Source organism: Mixophyes fleayi, chromosome 11 (genome assembly GCF_038048845.1).
Source record: "Mixophyes fleayi isolate aMixFle1 chromosome 11, aMixFle1.hap1, whole genome shotgun sequence".
Classification (NCBI taxonomy): Eukaryota; Metazoa; Chordata; class Amphibia; order Anura; family Limnodynastidae; genus Mixophyes; species Mixophyes fleayi.
The window spans coordinates 57,011,445-57,027,873 of NC_134412.1; the positions used below are offsets into that span (position 1 = coordinate 57,011,445).

A 16,429-nucleotide genomic window follows, 5' to 3' on the forward strand; every position below is an offset into this window, starting at 1 on the left:
TTGTTATAACTTTATAGGGCATTATATTTGCAATTCATGGGGTATAGAATGTGCATTACTGCTCATAGATAAAAACTCTCGGTTATGGTATTACTTTTAATTTTACTGTTTAATGTTTTGTGTTATTTGTTATTAAGTCTTACCACAGATCTAAACTATCCAGCACACATTTTCTAATGTCATTACCCATTTCTTTATATAGATTTACTTTGTTGGGGACATTTCCAATATCTCTTGACCCATCCACTGACTCAACATGTTGGTGAAAGTGGCAGTGTTTGCACTTCTTGTGTGCACAATCACAGGTAAGTACACACAGAGAGAGATGAACTTCTGTAGAGTGAAGGAGAAATGAGACAGTAAAAGAAGGGGTCACACAAGAAATAATAATGGGAGTCATAATATTGTTTTGCGCTGTTTTTGTGCTCAGCTAAAGTCACAGAACATCTACATATACTCAATACATATTTACGATATCACACTTAGTAACTTGTAATTATATTAATACATTTTTACAATGCATGTATAAGACTAAGCTGTCTGGAAATGTATTAGTTTGATAAATATATTTGCTACTGCTACAGAGATAGCACCTCACAGAGATGGACACACAGAAGTACATAGAAAGAACATATATGTGTCTTGAATTGTCTTTGATAGAGTCTCCTATTTTTAGGATCTCAGGCTGAAGTCAGCACTGACAAGGTGGTTGATGCTTTCTGGGATTACATTAGCCAGCTGACCAGCGGTACTAAGGACACTGTGGAGCAGATTCAGCAATCTGACATCAGCAAGCAGCTAAAGTAAGTGAGCAGGGAGTGAGCATGTATAAAACGGCATGAAAGCATTAGGCAGGTATAGTTACATGTTGTATACAAGTGATGCAAGAGACATCGGTGGAGTTTCCCATAGCAATCAATCAGATGTTTGCTTTCATTTTCTGAATTGCACTAGAAAAATAACTATTAAAATGTTATTGTTAGGAACAAAAACACCTTTTTTCTTTTCACCAGTTTTCATAAAAGTCCTCCGGTGTATAGCTGAAATGTACAGTCTACATCTGGTATTACTTAGTTTGTGCAGATTTAGCCATTTGACTAACATACCTGTTCACTTTCAGCCTCAAAGTAAATATAATGTATTAATGTTTTTGATACTGTTAAATGCTTACATGCTTTGAAGTTATATATGAGTAGATTTATAGTTACTGTATGCCTTTGAATGCAGCCTGATGTTCAATGCACATTCATTACAGCTGAGTTGCAGCTTTTACTAATGAGTAATACATTTTCAAAGCCAGGGGAGAAATAATTTTGCAATAATGTTCCAAATTAAATTATTATTTGTACATTGAGGAAACAGTAAAAATCGTATTTGCTTTGAAATAGAATGTACACATGGGAAAATTATCTTTTATGATCTCTGACTCCTATACATGTCCATTGGGTTTTACACTATACTACCAGTAACCTTGATTCTGTTAGTTTTAGTGAATAATTCTCACTTTTCATCCACAGTGTTCTACTTGAGGAAAACCTGAAGAGTGTAAACCTTTATGCAGGAAAACTACAGAGCCAACTAATTCCCTTTGCCAAACAGATTCAAGAACAACTGACACAAGACTCTGAAAAGTTGAGAGAACAAATCAGACAGGAGCTGGAGCAGTTGAGGGTCAAACTGTCCCCATATGCAGATGAGGTACACAAGCAGCTGAGCAGGAATGTAGAGGAGCTTCAGGTAAAAGTTGCACCATATGCAGAGGAGCTTCGAACACAACTGGACAAAAACATCCAGGTAGTCAGCCAGCAGCTAAAGTCTGTAACGAAGAACCTGGAAGCCAAGATCCGAGAAAATGCAGAACACATGCAAGTGTCACTGGTCCCCTACTATCAAGAACTCGAAGTCACAATAGACAACAATGTGGAGCAGATGAGGAAGCAGTTGAAACCCATCACTGACAAAGTGAAAGATAATATAGATCAACAACTGCAAGAGCTCTATAAAAGCCTGACCCCCTATGCAGAGGATATGCAAGATGCCCTCCGCAAACAGATCAAGAACATGGACACTGACATGAGGAAGAAGGTAGACCAGATGGAAAGCAAAATCCTGGAGTTCACAGGACAGATGAAAGAGCAACTCTACCCCTATGCAAACCAGCTAAGAGACAAGCTCAATGGAGATATGACAGATGTCAGACAGACACTGGAGCCCTACCTGGCCGAGATGAACCAGCAGATGGACAAGAAGATTGAAGAATTTAAAGACACAATTGTCCCCTATGCAGATGGCCTGAACCAGGCTCTAGTACAGAGAGTGGAGAACATGAAGCAGAACCTGGGCCAGTACACTGTGACCATGCAGGATCAGATTGATGATATGGAGCAAGATGTCCGAGACAAGATCAGAGATTTCATTAACAGGGGTCTTACCACTGAAAACTGAGGTTTTTATTACTCTGACTTATACCTTGTGAACAATGTCACTAATAATACACATATCTCATATAAAGGATGCTTGCAATTTTATAAAACGAAATGACAAAGCAATGTTGCTGTGACTTGAGTTCCAAGCTATTTATATTCATTCATTATATAGCATTTGCTCATAGTTCGCTCATCCTCTTAAAAGAGGCCCAAGGGATGATCAAATTGTATTGTTCTCAGGTTATTACAATATACTTTGTCTCCAGTGTGAAGTTAAAGTTATACTATCAGTGGTCCTCCAGATGTTATTGATTTCTCACTTTCAATATTCTCAAAATTGTAGCAGACAAAGGATATTGGGAGTTGTTGTGCAGTAAATAGCTGGAGGTACATATGTAGTCTGCTTGTCATTTAAATACTTTACAGTAAAATAGAAGGAAGTCAGTTAATTAGATTACGCCTGCTTATGTTTTTGTATTGGTGCATTACTCAATATTGTATGGCATTTCTCCTTCAGCCATGGAAATGTTAAACCTCCCTGTGCACTTTTTGAATTCCGCTAATAAAATGCAACTCAGCAATGCACAATGTGTCCTGATTCGAGTTAATGAATAGTGTTCTGAAAATAATGTTCTGATTTGATAACCCGTACACAAACATTACTTTTTCCTTGGCACAATGCCAACATTTCAATGATCACAGTTACAGACGTAAACTGAATTTCTCACCAATCCTAGTAGCTATAATGCTGTCCAAGTCTCTAATAAAGTCACGCACAGATATTATATATATAATTATGCTCACAAGTTGCACTTTATTAAAGTAGAATTGTTCTTGCATGAGTACCTTTACAGAATCAAATCTAGTTGGCTAAGAGTGAAAATAGAGTTAACCTGTGCAAGGGGTTTTCTTTTCCTCTTCTTAAAGTTACAATGGCAGGGGACATCTTTTCTCTAAATCTACAAACCGTAGTGCCTAGACAGGGTATGTCCCACCCATGGAATATACATTAATTCCAATCACCATCACTGATACTACAGTTATTGTGTACATATAAAGAGATGCACAAGATACTTTTATTATTAAGGGACAAATATCCTAGCCAAATATGTTCATTTGAAATATAGATGTAAATCAACGTTCCAAAATGATAAATTTTACTAGTGTTTTTGATGGCAGTAAAATGATATAAACAGGTGCGGGGATGCAACCACCTGATTCCAGTCACTCCTTAAACACTTCCAATTACATCTGCAGTAGGGTCAGCCAGTGAAATGGCAGCGTTTTTTTGATGCTGCCCGCTCTATGCACTGGTAGTGAACACAAGGTGGTCAGGGTGGTCTCCACTGACCTCCCCACCCCACCCGCCACCCCGACACACACGTCAAATGCAATCCGATGTCACTGTTTATTTTTTATTTTAAAAAAACAAAATAGCTGTTTATTAAAGGAATCAAATGAATATAGTCAATGTACAATCAAGCATCTTACACAGAGATTTTCCCGATTCAAAAGAACATTAAATGCAATACAATATTTTGCACATGAACGTGAATATACAATATAGGAAAGGAAGGAAGAGGGGTGTTGGACAAAGGGGGGTGGGGGAGGTAAATGGGGATTTCCTCACAGACAAGGCAACTAGTTAACAATAACAGATTGTGACTGAACTCAGAACAATAATTGAAAAGCCATTGGGGGGAAGGGGGTTGTAAATTATTGATTTGAGTCCAAATTTACCAGCTTTTTTTTAAAGGAGGCAAAAGAAATCGTCAAAAAACTAGTCATAAGCTATAAATATATATATATATATATATATATATATATATATATATATATATATATATATATATATATATATATTCCATATTTCTTTCCCAAGGTCTGCAGATTTCAAGCAGGTCTCTGTATTGCTTCAAGTGTTAGGGAGGTCACATTTCAAAGTTCCGTTAAAAATGTCTGTATAGTAGATTATGACGACCATATGTAGATGAAATAGCCTCTTTCTTGGCTATGAGATCTTTAGATAAGTGACTGACAATGGCACACATCAGCAGTTAGTGGTTTAGTGGATATTTTGTAAATTGAAGCATGACATCTTCTTTTTGTAATTATTGAGGGAAGTTTGTTGAGGGAATATTTAGATTTGCAAAAGTTTGAAATATTCCCACTTTAATGAAGTCTTCATTATCTAACCTTGGCCGAGAATGAGTCACTGGAGAAAATCAGGTATGAGGGAGCCATAAAATGACAGAAGTAGTTGTGGACAAAAGTAGATTGTTGTTTTAATATCTACCCAGATTTTTGATCCAGTGATGGAGTGCAATGGAGTATACAATGAACACATTGCATACACTGATACATTTGAAAAATCCAAACCGCCTGCTAACACTGGATGCTGAAGGGTATTCAGTCTAACTTTTGGATTTTTTTCAGGAGGGGGGTAGTCACATATTGGGAGCATTGGCCAATACAATTTTCAGAGGCAGCATTAAAAAGAGGACATCATTCAATGTATGGCTAAATGGTGAGAGGGACTATTATTTTATCCAAGAGGTATTCCAGAGAGTGAAGGGGAGAGGGCTACATGTTTAACCAGGTGTCTCGAATCTGGTGGATTTTAACATCCTTATTATGCAGGTGGTAGGTGATTTTATCCATGCGAGCAATAAACCAAATGTGAGACACAGGGAGCATCATCCTGCTTCCAAGAATTGGCAACCAAACAACTCGCAGACATGAGAGGCCAACTATGCTGAGTGAGTGTCCATATCCTCGATAGGGTATCAGAGAAGGAAAGACCATGGGTCCTTGCTAACAGAATACTGGAGAAGGGAGGTCAGAAGATTCCTGACTTTTTCTTTGGGCATGATGATGACCATTAGATATGTATGAAGGTACTCCTTTTTCAGCAGCCTGCTAGCAGTCATGGGAGGTAGTCAGATATATTTTAGAAAATTTATCCGGAGTGAGATAAAACCTAAAATACAGCTAACAGCTACTGAGATAAACTTTTGAACAGATGGATAGAGGTCGTCACCTATAGCTGCCACATTTCCCGTAGAGCTAGTAGCATTCAAAGGTGCTCGGATGTCCCAAGGACTTCACTCTTTCATAGTAAAAATTTATCAAAGGCAACAGGCCAGATGTCAGGGCAGTTTGCCTATAGGATACCCAAATAGGCAGGCAGAGGTCTGGGGCAATCAGAATTGAAGCAGGGTCCAGAAACAAATAAACAGTCACAACGGGAATCAATACTAAATCAGGAGAGTATCCACAGGACTAGAGCTAGTCAGCAATGTGAGGCACACAGGACATAATTACGGGCAGGGAGGCTAAGCCTTACATACAAAAATGGGCCAATCAGAAACAGCAACCTCAGTGCCCACAATCAGCCTCAGCAGGCTGTTTATTAGCTGGTGTGCAAAGCATACGCAGCCAGCTGTCAAACTGGCCAGGATGCGGCGTCAATTACATAGCATCCCGACTGTTTCCCTGATGACAGCTGGGACGAAGGGGGCGGAAATTATGTCAGGGCAACAGCCAAGATGCAGAATCCCCAGTAAACAAACGGGCCGTGGCGGCTTATAACAGTACCCCTACCCCCTTTAGAAGGAAATAAGGAAGCTCAAGACCCCGGTTTCCGAGGAAATTGTTTGAAGAATTCTTTGATGACCTTGTCAGCATGTAAGTGCAGCGGAACCCAGTATAGTATTCGGTAGCTTAGCCAAAGGAATGAAGTGGACCATTTTACTAGACCGTTCCACTACCACCCAGATGGTGTTGTGACCAAATGACCACGATAGGTCCACAATAAAGGCAATCAAAAGCTGTGTCCAGAGTTTAGCTCAGATGATCTGAGGGGCAGCTACTGGAGGATTTGCCCCTGGCACATTCTTTGCAAGAGAGCATGAAATCCCTGACATCTGAGGACAAAGAAGGCCATCAGACAGAATGTGAGAGGTTCTCAATAGTCTTGGAGATACCTGGATGTCCAGCGATTTTACTCTCATGGCATTCAGAAAGTTCTGCCTTTCTAAGATGGACTGGAACAAATAATATGTCCATAGGAGTTTCTGAAGGAGCTAGTTTTTGGAATTGGTGGAGGGTTACCCCCAAATCTTGAGAGAGTCTTCTGCAATAATACAGGTTCTGTACCACCTCGGAGACATCTACTTCCATCACAAAGTGCAAGACCGGGTTAAGGTGTATCAGGATGGGAGTACAGATGAATGCTAACTTAAGGACCTTGAAGGAAGTTATAGCATCTGGAGTCCAGTTGGCAATTACTGCCCCTTTGCAGGTTAGAGCAGATATCGGAACCACCAGGTCAGAAAAGATACAAATAAATCTACATACATCATAGTAAGGCGAAACAACCTCTTATATCTTTATAATTTTTTTCATTGAGGTAAATAATTAAAAACAAGAAAAACGTATGGCCATACTTGACAGAACACATACAGATTGTATATGGTTCATGTGTTGACAATAGATCAACAAACTAGAAGAATAAAAATTGATAAAAAAAAATTAAAAAAAAGATTAAAAGGTGAGTAAAAATTGTAAGAAATGTCTATAAAATTAAATGGTAAACCAAATCTAAAAGCCCGCAGTATAGTCTTCTATTAGACCAGGCAATTTAGAATCGTAGAGGAGGTGATGGTATTTGTACCTGATCGTTCTTTTCAGAAAGGACCATCTAGAAAGCGAACGGTGTAGTCACAATGCTGCCGATGAACATGCGATCCTTGTTCACGGTTACCAAAATGTAAAAATGTCTTCAATTATGCCTTTACCTTGGTAATGATCCTCCAAATAGTATAGTAAACAAAATAGATGCACTGCAGGTGTTCATCCAGCGCCTGTTTCAGGATGTCAGCGTATGTCCTGCGTGCGTTCCACTTTCGGTCTTTTGGAACGCGCTGGTACATCCTGATTCCTGTTGTGCGCACAACCTTGCTGATGTCACCTGGCAGTCCAAAAGCCAATCATAGTAACCCAATGCATTTCGTCTCTCATAGACTTTTTCCCAAAGTGTCAGCAAGCCCATTGCCCTTGCACCCATAAATAAGGTTACTTGTTACTTTTCCACTAGGCCTGGCACTAATAGGAAGTTCTATCCTGTCTGCTCCCCCATCACCCTTTCACCTACTCCTGGATATAATTAAATCACTGTTACCACCCACATCCACCACCCAGGGGTGTGGGAAACATCCTAGTGCTATCAGCATTAAGTTGGGTACAGCTTGCAGATGGTTTGGGGGTTGAGGCCGAGCATCTATTACTTTATCTACTTTATCTATTACTAAAATCTGAATGCCTATTTTTATAATATAAATCAAAAACACACACAAGTTTTTTAAACAAAATAATCAATTTTATTTACAAAATGAAAAAAAAATTACAGTTTTGTTAACTGTGAGCAGCGATGTAGGAATTACATTTTAATGAAAGGGGGGGGGGGGGACACCAAAGGCCAAGGACTACTATAGAGTTTGGAGCCCCTTATTCTTGCGTTTGGTGTCTCGTTTTATGACAGTTGCAACAGTGATATAAAAAGATTCCCAATCCAAGTATGGCTCATTAATTACATACAAGTCTACTTAAGTTGGGTTGGATCCTGGGAGCCACTTGGTTGATGGGATAGATGTGATGGCAGTCTGTAAATTTTTATCTGGAAATCTGCTGAGACAAGCAAATGGGAGTGTGACTACAAATACCACTAATATTGAGTCTGTTTAAACTGATTTGTTATTGCACTTAATTGACCATTTGAAATGTTTGGAGATATGTAACTGTGTCAGACTGCAACTAAAATACATACCGTATGTTTACAGCATACATCCCAACTGCTTCAATTTAGGTAGGACATTCCCAGCTTGTCATCGTCCAGACTATTATAGGCATCTTTGTTCTGACGGTTCATATGTTAGGAGGTATAACCACTGTCACTTTAAACAGCATGTGAGACTTTAGGGGAGGGGAGGAGGGTTAAGGGTAGCTTAGCGCCTTCAGATACGCTAGACACGCTTTGTGGTGTGTTGTCATGTCCCATTGTGACGTGACACATAGTCCTTATTAAAATTTTGAAAAGCTGGGTGGTATGTTCACAGTAACTTTCAATAAAATACATATGTTTACAGTAACTGGGTGACTTTGGAGTGTGTTTTTATATGTTGTATATCCCCCAACTGTCCCACTTTCCCTCAGTTTTATCTAGCATTACCTTGATGAATTCTGATGCAATGAGTCACTTTAGGACTCAGGGCACAGCAAAATCATTATGCTCATGGCGTTGCATCCAAAAATATGATCCACTAATAATTGCTGATAAATTGGATTGCTTCAATTGTCTTTTGAGACTAGTGAAACATTTTGATTTGTGGTAATCTTTTGTGGATTCAAAGTTGTTGGCAACTGACCATTACGGGTGTGTCTACCTGAGGCGGCTCTCAGGCATCACGTTCTGAAGGTAGCAGAATTAAGGGAATATTATAAAACACCAGAATCCAGATCTCACCTGTATAGGGAGGCTGGGGCACTGAACGGGTAAGAAAGAAGTGGAGAAGCTACTGACTGGGGGCAGTGCTTGGGCAGGGGAGACCATGTCCAACAGCATCCCGAGAAGCAGAAATAAATAGTGGTGTCAGAGCCCCATTTGGGACGCAAAGTGGTCCAAAGGAAAGGAGAATCGCACGAGTGTGTCTGAAGGAGGAGGTGTTGTCTTTGCAGGGAAAATTGAGGGAAAAGGGTACCTGTTACCTATATGTGTTGCTATTTTGTGGGAGATTTGAAAAAAGCAAAACATTGTTTCCTACACTGGCGTCTGTATAATTGGTGGTATTGCTGTAGTATGGGGTGGCGTGCTGGTGGCAATGTTGTAGTGTGTTTGGTGCTTAGTATTGCTAATAAGTAGGAGAGGGTATTGCTATAATGTGGGGGGTGACGCTGGACACTGTAATGTGGGGGGTGATGCGGGTTGCTGTAATGTGGGGGGTCATGCTGGACGCTGTTATGTGGGGGGTGATGCTGGATGCTGTAATGTGGGGGGTGATGCTGGATGCTGTAATGTGGGGGGTGATGCCGGTTACTGTAATGTGGGGGTGATTGATGTAGTATGTGTGTGTGTGGGGGGTTATTTATTGCTGTAATTTGGGTACTAATAATGTATTGTCATGGTATTTATTGATGTAATTGAAGTGCTAATAATGTAATGTTGAGGGTCATTACTACATCATGTTGTACTGTGCCAGCATCAGTGTGCAACAATATAGTGCATGGAGCCCACAACACGTGGGCCTGTGTGCTTTAAATGCCAGGGCTGATTTTTAGTCCCAGTCCGGCCCTGGTAGCACCCCTCTCTCTACCTATGGGGCCTAGTGCCCTCTTCTCTCTAACTATGGAGCCTTGTGTCCGAAAGAACCCTACATAGGTCTTAACTACACCTTGTGCCCACTACCTGCGCCTCAGGCCTAATGCCCGAAATGCCCCCGGACTTTATGTCCTACTTAATTGAGGGTTTTATACTCACCTGCTGTGTGTAGGACTCTCAACTTGCCCCTACGTCGTCGACCCCGGATATTCCAGACCCGCTTTTTCTCCGGTTCGGCGCTCTGCTTCCCGCTGCTTTCGTGGTGAGGGCGCTCTTAGCCCTTGCAAGGGCTCCCTGCCGATGATTGCCTCGCCAGCTCCTTCTCTTGCCACGGTGTCTTCACATGGCAGGGTAACTCACAGCCCTTACAAGGGCTCCCTGCCAATTCCGGGTTGTCCGCCGCTGGACGTCCCACAACGTCCTCTCCCTTCTCCTCCGCCAGCGAACTGACTTTAAGATGGTGGCACGCGGCGATGCCGATGTCACTCCGCGGCGAAGCGAGCCCTGATTGGCTCGCCGCGGCGCCAACAGTATAAACGGCTGGAGGTGAGCCCGGATTGGCTCACCTATCCGGCCACCGATTGACCAGCAGGGGGAGGTGAGCCCTGATTGGCTCACTTGCCCTCTGCTGCCGGAACCTGTAGGGGAGGAATGGAGGTACTCACCGCTGTAATGCAGGACCAGTGAGTAGTTTGTAGTCTCTTTTTTCTTTGCCCTCTTACTGGCCACTGCTGATGCAGGGCACCTCTTCACAAAGCTGCTAGAGGGAAAGTTGCCATTATCAGAGGGTTGTCTGCCACAACCAGGGCTGTCAGAGAGAGGGCTTTCAGAGGGAGAACTGCATTTATAAGAGAGAATGCTTCCAGAGAGATTGTTGCTAATTTCAGAGAGAATTCTGCTCAAGGCAAGTGTTATCCCAACAAAGAGAAACTGTATAGTGGGAGTTCAGATGCCGAGAGGGAGTCCAGATTTGGTCAAGGTGTCCAGAGGGAGTACACTAAATAATTCCCTTATGGTGAGTAATAAAAATGATTTGGGATAATGAAATAAATCTATCTAACTCATGGAGAGTATGGTGAGGGGCGTAGTCAAATAGACCATATAAAGATGAGGGGGTTGGTAGTCCAGGCTGTGTTAAAACAGTTCAAGGCAAGATCTTTAGTTTAGGTGTACTGCTGTAAAGGGATTCAGCCATGTGTATAGTGCAGTGCACAGTTGTAATTGTTGCTTACATATGGCAGGGACATGGACCAAGTCGGAAGTCTTCTTGGGCACTTGAAGTAGGGTTCAAAGACTTCGGTAGGTTCCCAAATGATTCTCCTTCACCTGGAACACCTGGGACAGGTCTGGACTCTCTCCAGACTCCTGGAACAAATCTGCACCCTCTCTGGACACCAGCACAGTGTCTGGACTCCCTCTGGATATTTGGATTGGTTCTAGACTCTCTCAGGACCTCTGGACTGGAAATAGATCTGGGGGTAAATGTATTAACCTCTGGTTTCTTCAACTCCTGCGAGTTTACAAGGCAGCGCCGCTTTAAATTTAAGCGCCGAAGACGCCGAACTCGCAGGAGTTGAAGAAACCGGAGGTTAATACATTTACCCCCTGGACTCTGTCTAAATCTTTGGCAGCTCTCTGACTCTAGCAGCTTAGCCCCTAAAACTAGTAGATCCCATCTTGAAATGGCAACTCTCACTCAGACACTGGCAGTTCCCTATGCAAAACTAGCAGCTGATTCCAGAAAACTGATAGGTCTCCCTGTTGCAATAGAAACTCTCTCTATTAGTGTGACAGTTCTCTCTGTCAAACTGGCAGCTCTCTCTGTTAGACTGGCTGCGTCCTCTGCATTCAGCCACTCTATAATGGTGTTGCCCCTCTGCTTATGCCTCTCTATACAGCTTCTGCCTCCACAGTATTCAATCTCTTGGCATTTTCTGTGCTCACTGGGAGGCTTGCTGTTTTCAACTGCATCGTCTTGCATTCCCCATTGACTCCTCTCAGACAGGCCACAGCAATGACACCCTCTCCCTCTAGCCGTACTCCCTCGTTCCTCTCTCTCTGGCACCAAACTCCTCACAAATGGCAGCCTCTGATATCACTTCTGTCTCACTGCTTCTCGGGCACAATTGGATGTTTAGTTTTCAGTCCCCATGGAAGCATTGGACTGCCCCAAGCCAGCATTTTCTCCTAACCTGTCTCTACAATCTCAGGACCCATCCTTTATGAACACAGAAGTGCTGTATGGAGGGGTCATATATAATATAATCCTAGGCATCACAATATTTTTATCACAAAAACCTTGCATAAACTCAATCTTGACCTAGTACTTAGCAAGCATTTTCCTATGGTCAACATCTGCAGTTCAATAGAGATAAAATAGCACTACAATTTACTCATAGTTATTTATCTTGAGTTTTACTCTTTAAGTCTGTTATTTTGTTAAGCCCACACATGACCTGAAATAACCTATAACCCAGAGCCCATAGTGGTAGCACTTTTTATTTCACAGTCAGCTGCAGTTTTTGAAAAAAAGCAAATACTCAGAAGGTCTCTCCACTTGATTATGACTCTGTGACCATATCTCACTGAGCTCATCAAACTTCCAGCATCACTGTGAAAACAGGGACACGTCAGGAACTCCACGTTGTAAAACTTATCTAAAGTCCAGTAACCTGCCTTGGAACACAGACAGGATAGAGAGATGGTCTAATATAAAGCCAGCCTGCGGCATCAGCATCAACCACAAAGCCAAACACCAAGGAAGCAGGTAAGGAGTGATATTATCCAGTCTTCCTACAGGAGTAGACAGGAACAGCATAGAAGATGAGAGGAGGGGGGGAGGGCTTTGTTTGCAAAATAAGATGGATTTTCACTTTTGTTATAATTTTATAGGGCATTCTATTTGCAATTCATGGTTTATTGAATGTGTATTACTGCTCATAGATAAAAACTCCCGGCTATGGTATTCCTTTTAATTTTACTGTTTAATGTTTTGTGTTATTGGTTATTAAGTCTTACTACAGATCTAAACTACCCAGCACACATTTTCTAATGTCATTATCTAATTTCTTTATATAGATTTACTTTGTTGGGGACATTTCCAATATCCCTTGACCCATCCACTGACTCAACATGTTGGTGAAAGTGGCCGTGTTTGCACTTCTTGTGTGCACAATCACAGGTAAGTTACACACAGAGAGAGATGAACTTCTGTAGAGTGAAGGAGAAATGAGACAGTAAAAGAAGGGGTCACACAAGAAATAATAATGGGAGACATAATATTGTATTGTGCTGTTTTTGTGCCCAGATAAAGTCACAGAACATCTACATATACTCAATACATATTTACGATATCACACTTAGTAACTTGTAATTATATTAATACATTTTTACAATGCATGTATAAGACTAAGCTGTCTGGAAATGTATTAGTTTGATAAATATATTTGCTACTGCTACAGAGATAGCACCTCACAGAGATGGACACACAGAAGTACATAGAAAGAACATATATGTGTCTTGAATTGTCTTTGATAGAGTCTCCTATTTTTAGGATCTCAGGCTGAAGTCAGCACTGACAAGGTGGTTGATGCTTTCTGGGATTACTTCAGCCAGCTGACCAGTGGTACGAAGGACACTGTGGAGCAGATTCAGCAATCTAACATCAGCAAGCAGCTAAAGTAAGTGAGCAGGGAGTGAGCATGTATAAAACGGCATGCATACAAATTTATGAGAAATGATGCAAGTGACATTGGTGGAGTTTCCCATAGCAACCAATCAGATGTTTACTTTCATTATGTGAATTGCACTAGAAAAAAACCCAGATTGAAATGTTATTGTTTGGATTAACATCGCCTTTTTTCTTTTCATCAGTTTTCATAAAAGTCCTCTGGTGTATAGCTCAAATGTACAGTCTACACATGGTATTACTTAGTTTGTGCAGATTTAGCCATTTGACTAACATACCTGTTCACATTCAGACTCAAAGTAAATATAATGTATTCATTTTTTCGATACTGTTAAATGATTACATGCTTTGAAGTTATATATGAGTAGATTTATAGTTACTGTATGCCTTTGAATGCAGCCTGATGTTCAATGCACATTCATTACAGCTGAGTTGCAGCTTTTACTAATGGAGTAATACATTTTCAAAGCCAGGGGAGAATAATTTTGCAATAATGTTCCAAATTATATTATTATTATTTTTTGCTTTGAAATAGAATGTACACATAGGAAAATTATCTTGTATGATCTCTGACTCCTACACATGGCCATTGGGTTTTACACTATACTACCAGTAACCTTGATTCTGTTAGCTTTAGTAAATAATTCTCACTTTTCATCCACAGTGTTCTACTTGAGGAAAACCTGAAGAGTGTAAACCTTTATGCAGGAGAACTACAGCGCCAACTTATTCCCTTTGCCAAGCAGATTCAAGAGCAACTGACACAAAGATTCTGAAAAGTTGAGAGAACAAATCAGACATGAGCTGGAGCAGTTGAAGGTCAAACTGTCCCCATATGCAGATGAGATACACAAGCAGCTGAGCAGGAATGTAGAGGAGCTTCAGTTAAAAGTTGCTCCATATGCAGAGGAGCTTCGAACACAACTGGACAAAAACATCCAGGTAGTCAGCCAGCAGCTAAAGTCTGTAACGAAGAACCTGGAAGCCAAGATCCGAGAAAATGCAGAACACATGCAAGTGTCACTGGTCCCCTACTATCAAGAACTCGAAGTCACAATAGACAACAATGTGGAGCAAATGAGGAAGCAGCTGAAACCCATCATCTGATAAAGTGAAAGATAATATAGATCAACAACTGCAAGAACTCTATAAAAGCCTGACCCCCTATGCAGAGGATATGCAAGATGCCCTCCGCAAACAGATCAAGAACATGGACACTGACATGAGGAAGAAGGTAGACCAGATGGAAAGCAAAATCCTGGAGTTCACAGGACAGATGAAAGAGCAACTCTACCCCTATGCAAACCAGCTAAGAGACAAGCTCAATGGAGATATGACAGATGTCAGACAGACACTGGAGCCCTACCTGGCCGAGATGAACCAGCAGATGGACAAGAAGATTGCAGAGTTTAAAGACACAATTGTCCCCTATGCAGATGGCCTGAACCAGGCACTAGTACAGAGAGTGGAGAACATGAAGCAGAAGATGGGCCAGTACACTGTGACCATGCAAGATCAGATTGATGACATGGAGCAAGATGTCCGAGACAAGATCCGAGATTTCATTAACAGGGGTCTTACCACTCGAAAACTGAGGTTTTTATTACTCTGACTTATGCCTTGCGAACAATGTCACTAATAATACACATATCACATATAAAGGATGCTTGCAATTTTATAAAACAAAATGACAAAGCAATGTTGCTGTGACTTGAGTTCCAAGCTATTTATATTCAGTCATTATATAGCATTTGCTCATAGTTCGCATCATCCTCTTAAAAGAGGCCCAAGGGAGGATCAAATTGTATTGTTCTCAGGTTATTACAATATACTTTGTCTCCAGTGTGAAGTTAAAGTTATACTATCAGTGGTCCTCCAGATGTTATTGAACTCTCACTTTCAGTATTCTCAAAATTGTAGCAGACAAAGGATATTGGGAGTTGTTGTGCAGTAAATAGCTGGAGGTACATATGTAGTCTGCTTGTCATTTAAATACTTTACAGTAAAATAGAAGGAACTGAGTTAATTAGATTACGCCTGCTTATGTTTTTTGTATTGGTGCATTACTCAATGTTGTATGGCATTTCTCCTTCAGCCATGGAAATGTTAAACCTCCCTGTGCACTTTTTGAATTCCGCTAATAAAATGCAACTCAGCAATGCACAATGTGTCCTGATTCGAGTTAATGAATAGTGTTCTGAAAATAATGTTCTGATTTGATAACCCGTACACAAACATTACTTTTTTCCTTGGCAAAGTTCTGCAGTGTTACAATGATTGGATATTTACAAAGTCTGTAAACAGTAATATTTTTCGTACATGCATGTATTCTCTATCACTTTTCACAATGCCAACATTTCAATGATCACAGTTACAGACGTAAACTGAATTTCTCACCAATCCTAGTAGCTATAATGCTGTCCAAGTCTCTAATGAAGTCAAGCACAGATATTATATATATAATTATGCTCACAAGTTGCACTTTTATTAAAGTAGAATTGTTCTTGCATAAACCCCATGAGTACCTTTGCAGAATCAAATCTAGTTTGCTAAGAGTGAAAATAGAGTTAACCTGTGCAAGGGGTTTTCTTTTCCTCTTCTTAAAGTTACAATGGCAGGGGACATCTTTTCTCTAAATCTACAAACCGTAGTGCCTAGACAGGGTATGTCACACCCATAGGAATATACATTGATTCCAATCACACCATCACTGTTACTACATCTATTGTGTACATATAAAGAGATGCACAAGATACTTTAATTATTATCAAGGGACAAATATCCTAGCCAAATATGTTCATTTGAAATATAGATGTAAATCGACGTTCCAAAATGATCATTTCACTAGTGTTTTTGATGGCAGTAAAATGATATAAACAGGTGCGGGGATGCAACCACCTGATTCCAGTCACTCCTTAAACACTTCCAATTACATCTGCA

The 16,429-nt window shown here is 40.7% G+C and overlaps 1 protein-coding gene and 1 pseudogene across 1 annotated transcript; both read left to right on the plus strand.

Annotated features, from left to right (window-relative positions):
• Positions 1 to 202: 202 nt before the first annotated feature.
• On the plus strand, positions 203 to 3,014 carry LOC142107166 (uncharacterized). Its single transcript, XM_075190370.1, has 3 exons — positions 203 to 305; positions 677 to 803; positions 1,518 to 3,014. The coding sequence occupies exons 1-3, from the start codon at positions 257 to 259 to the stop codon at positions 2,443 to 2,445; spliced, it is 1,104 nt and encodes a 367-aa protein (XP_075046471.1). The 5' UTR covers positions 203 to 256; the 3' UTR covers positions 2,446 to 3,014.
• Positions 3,015 to 12,516: 9,502 nt separating this feature from the next.
• LOC142107900 (uncharacterized) lies at positions 12,517 to 15,655 on the plus strand (annotated as a pseudogene).
• The last annotated feature ends 774 nt before the right edge of the window (positions 15,656 to 16,429 follow it).

Excerpts from the sequence above, each read along its gene's own strand:
- LOC142107166 (XM_075190370.1), top strand. The coding sequence starts at position 257 with ATGTTGGTGAAAGTGGCAGTGTTTGCACTTCTTGTGTGCACAATCACA. Across the intron at positions 306-676 it reads TCTTGTGTGCACAATCACAG|GATCTCAGGCTGAAGTCAGC; the intron begins GTAAGTACACAC and ends TCCTATTTTTAG. Across the intron at positions 804-1,517 it reads GACATCAGCAAGCAGCTAAA|TGTTCTACTTGAGGAAAACC; the intron begins GTAAGTGAGCAG and ends TTTCATCCACAG.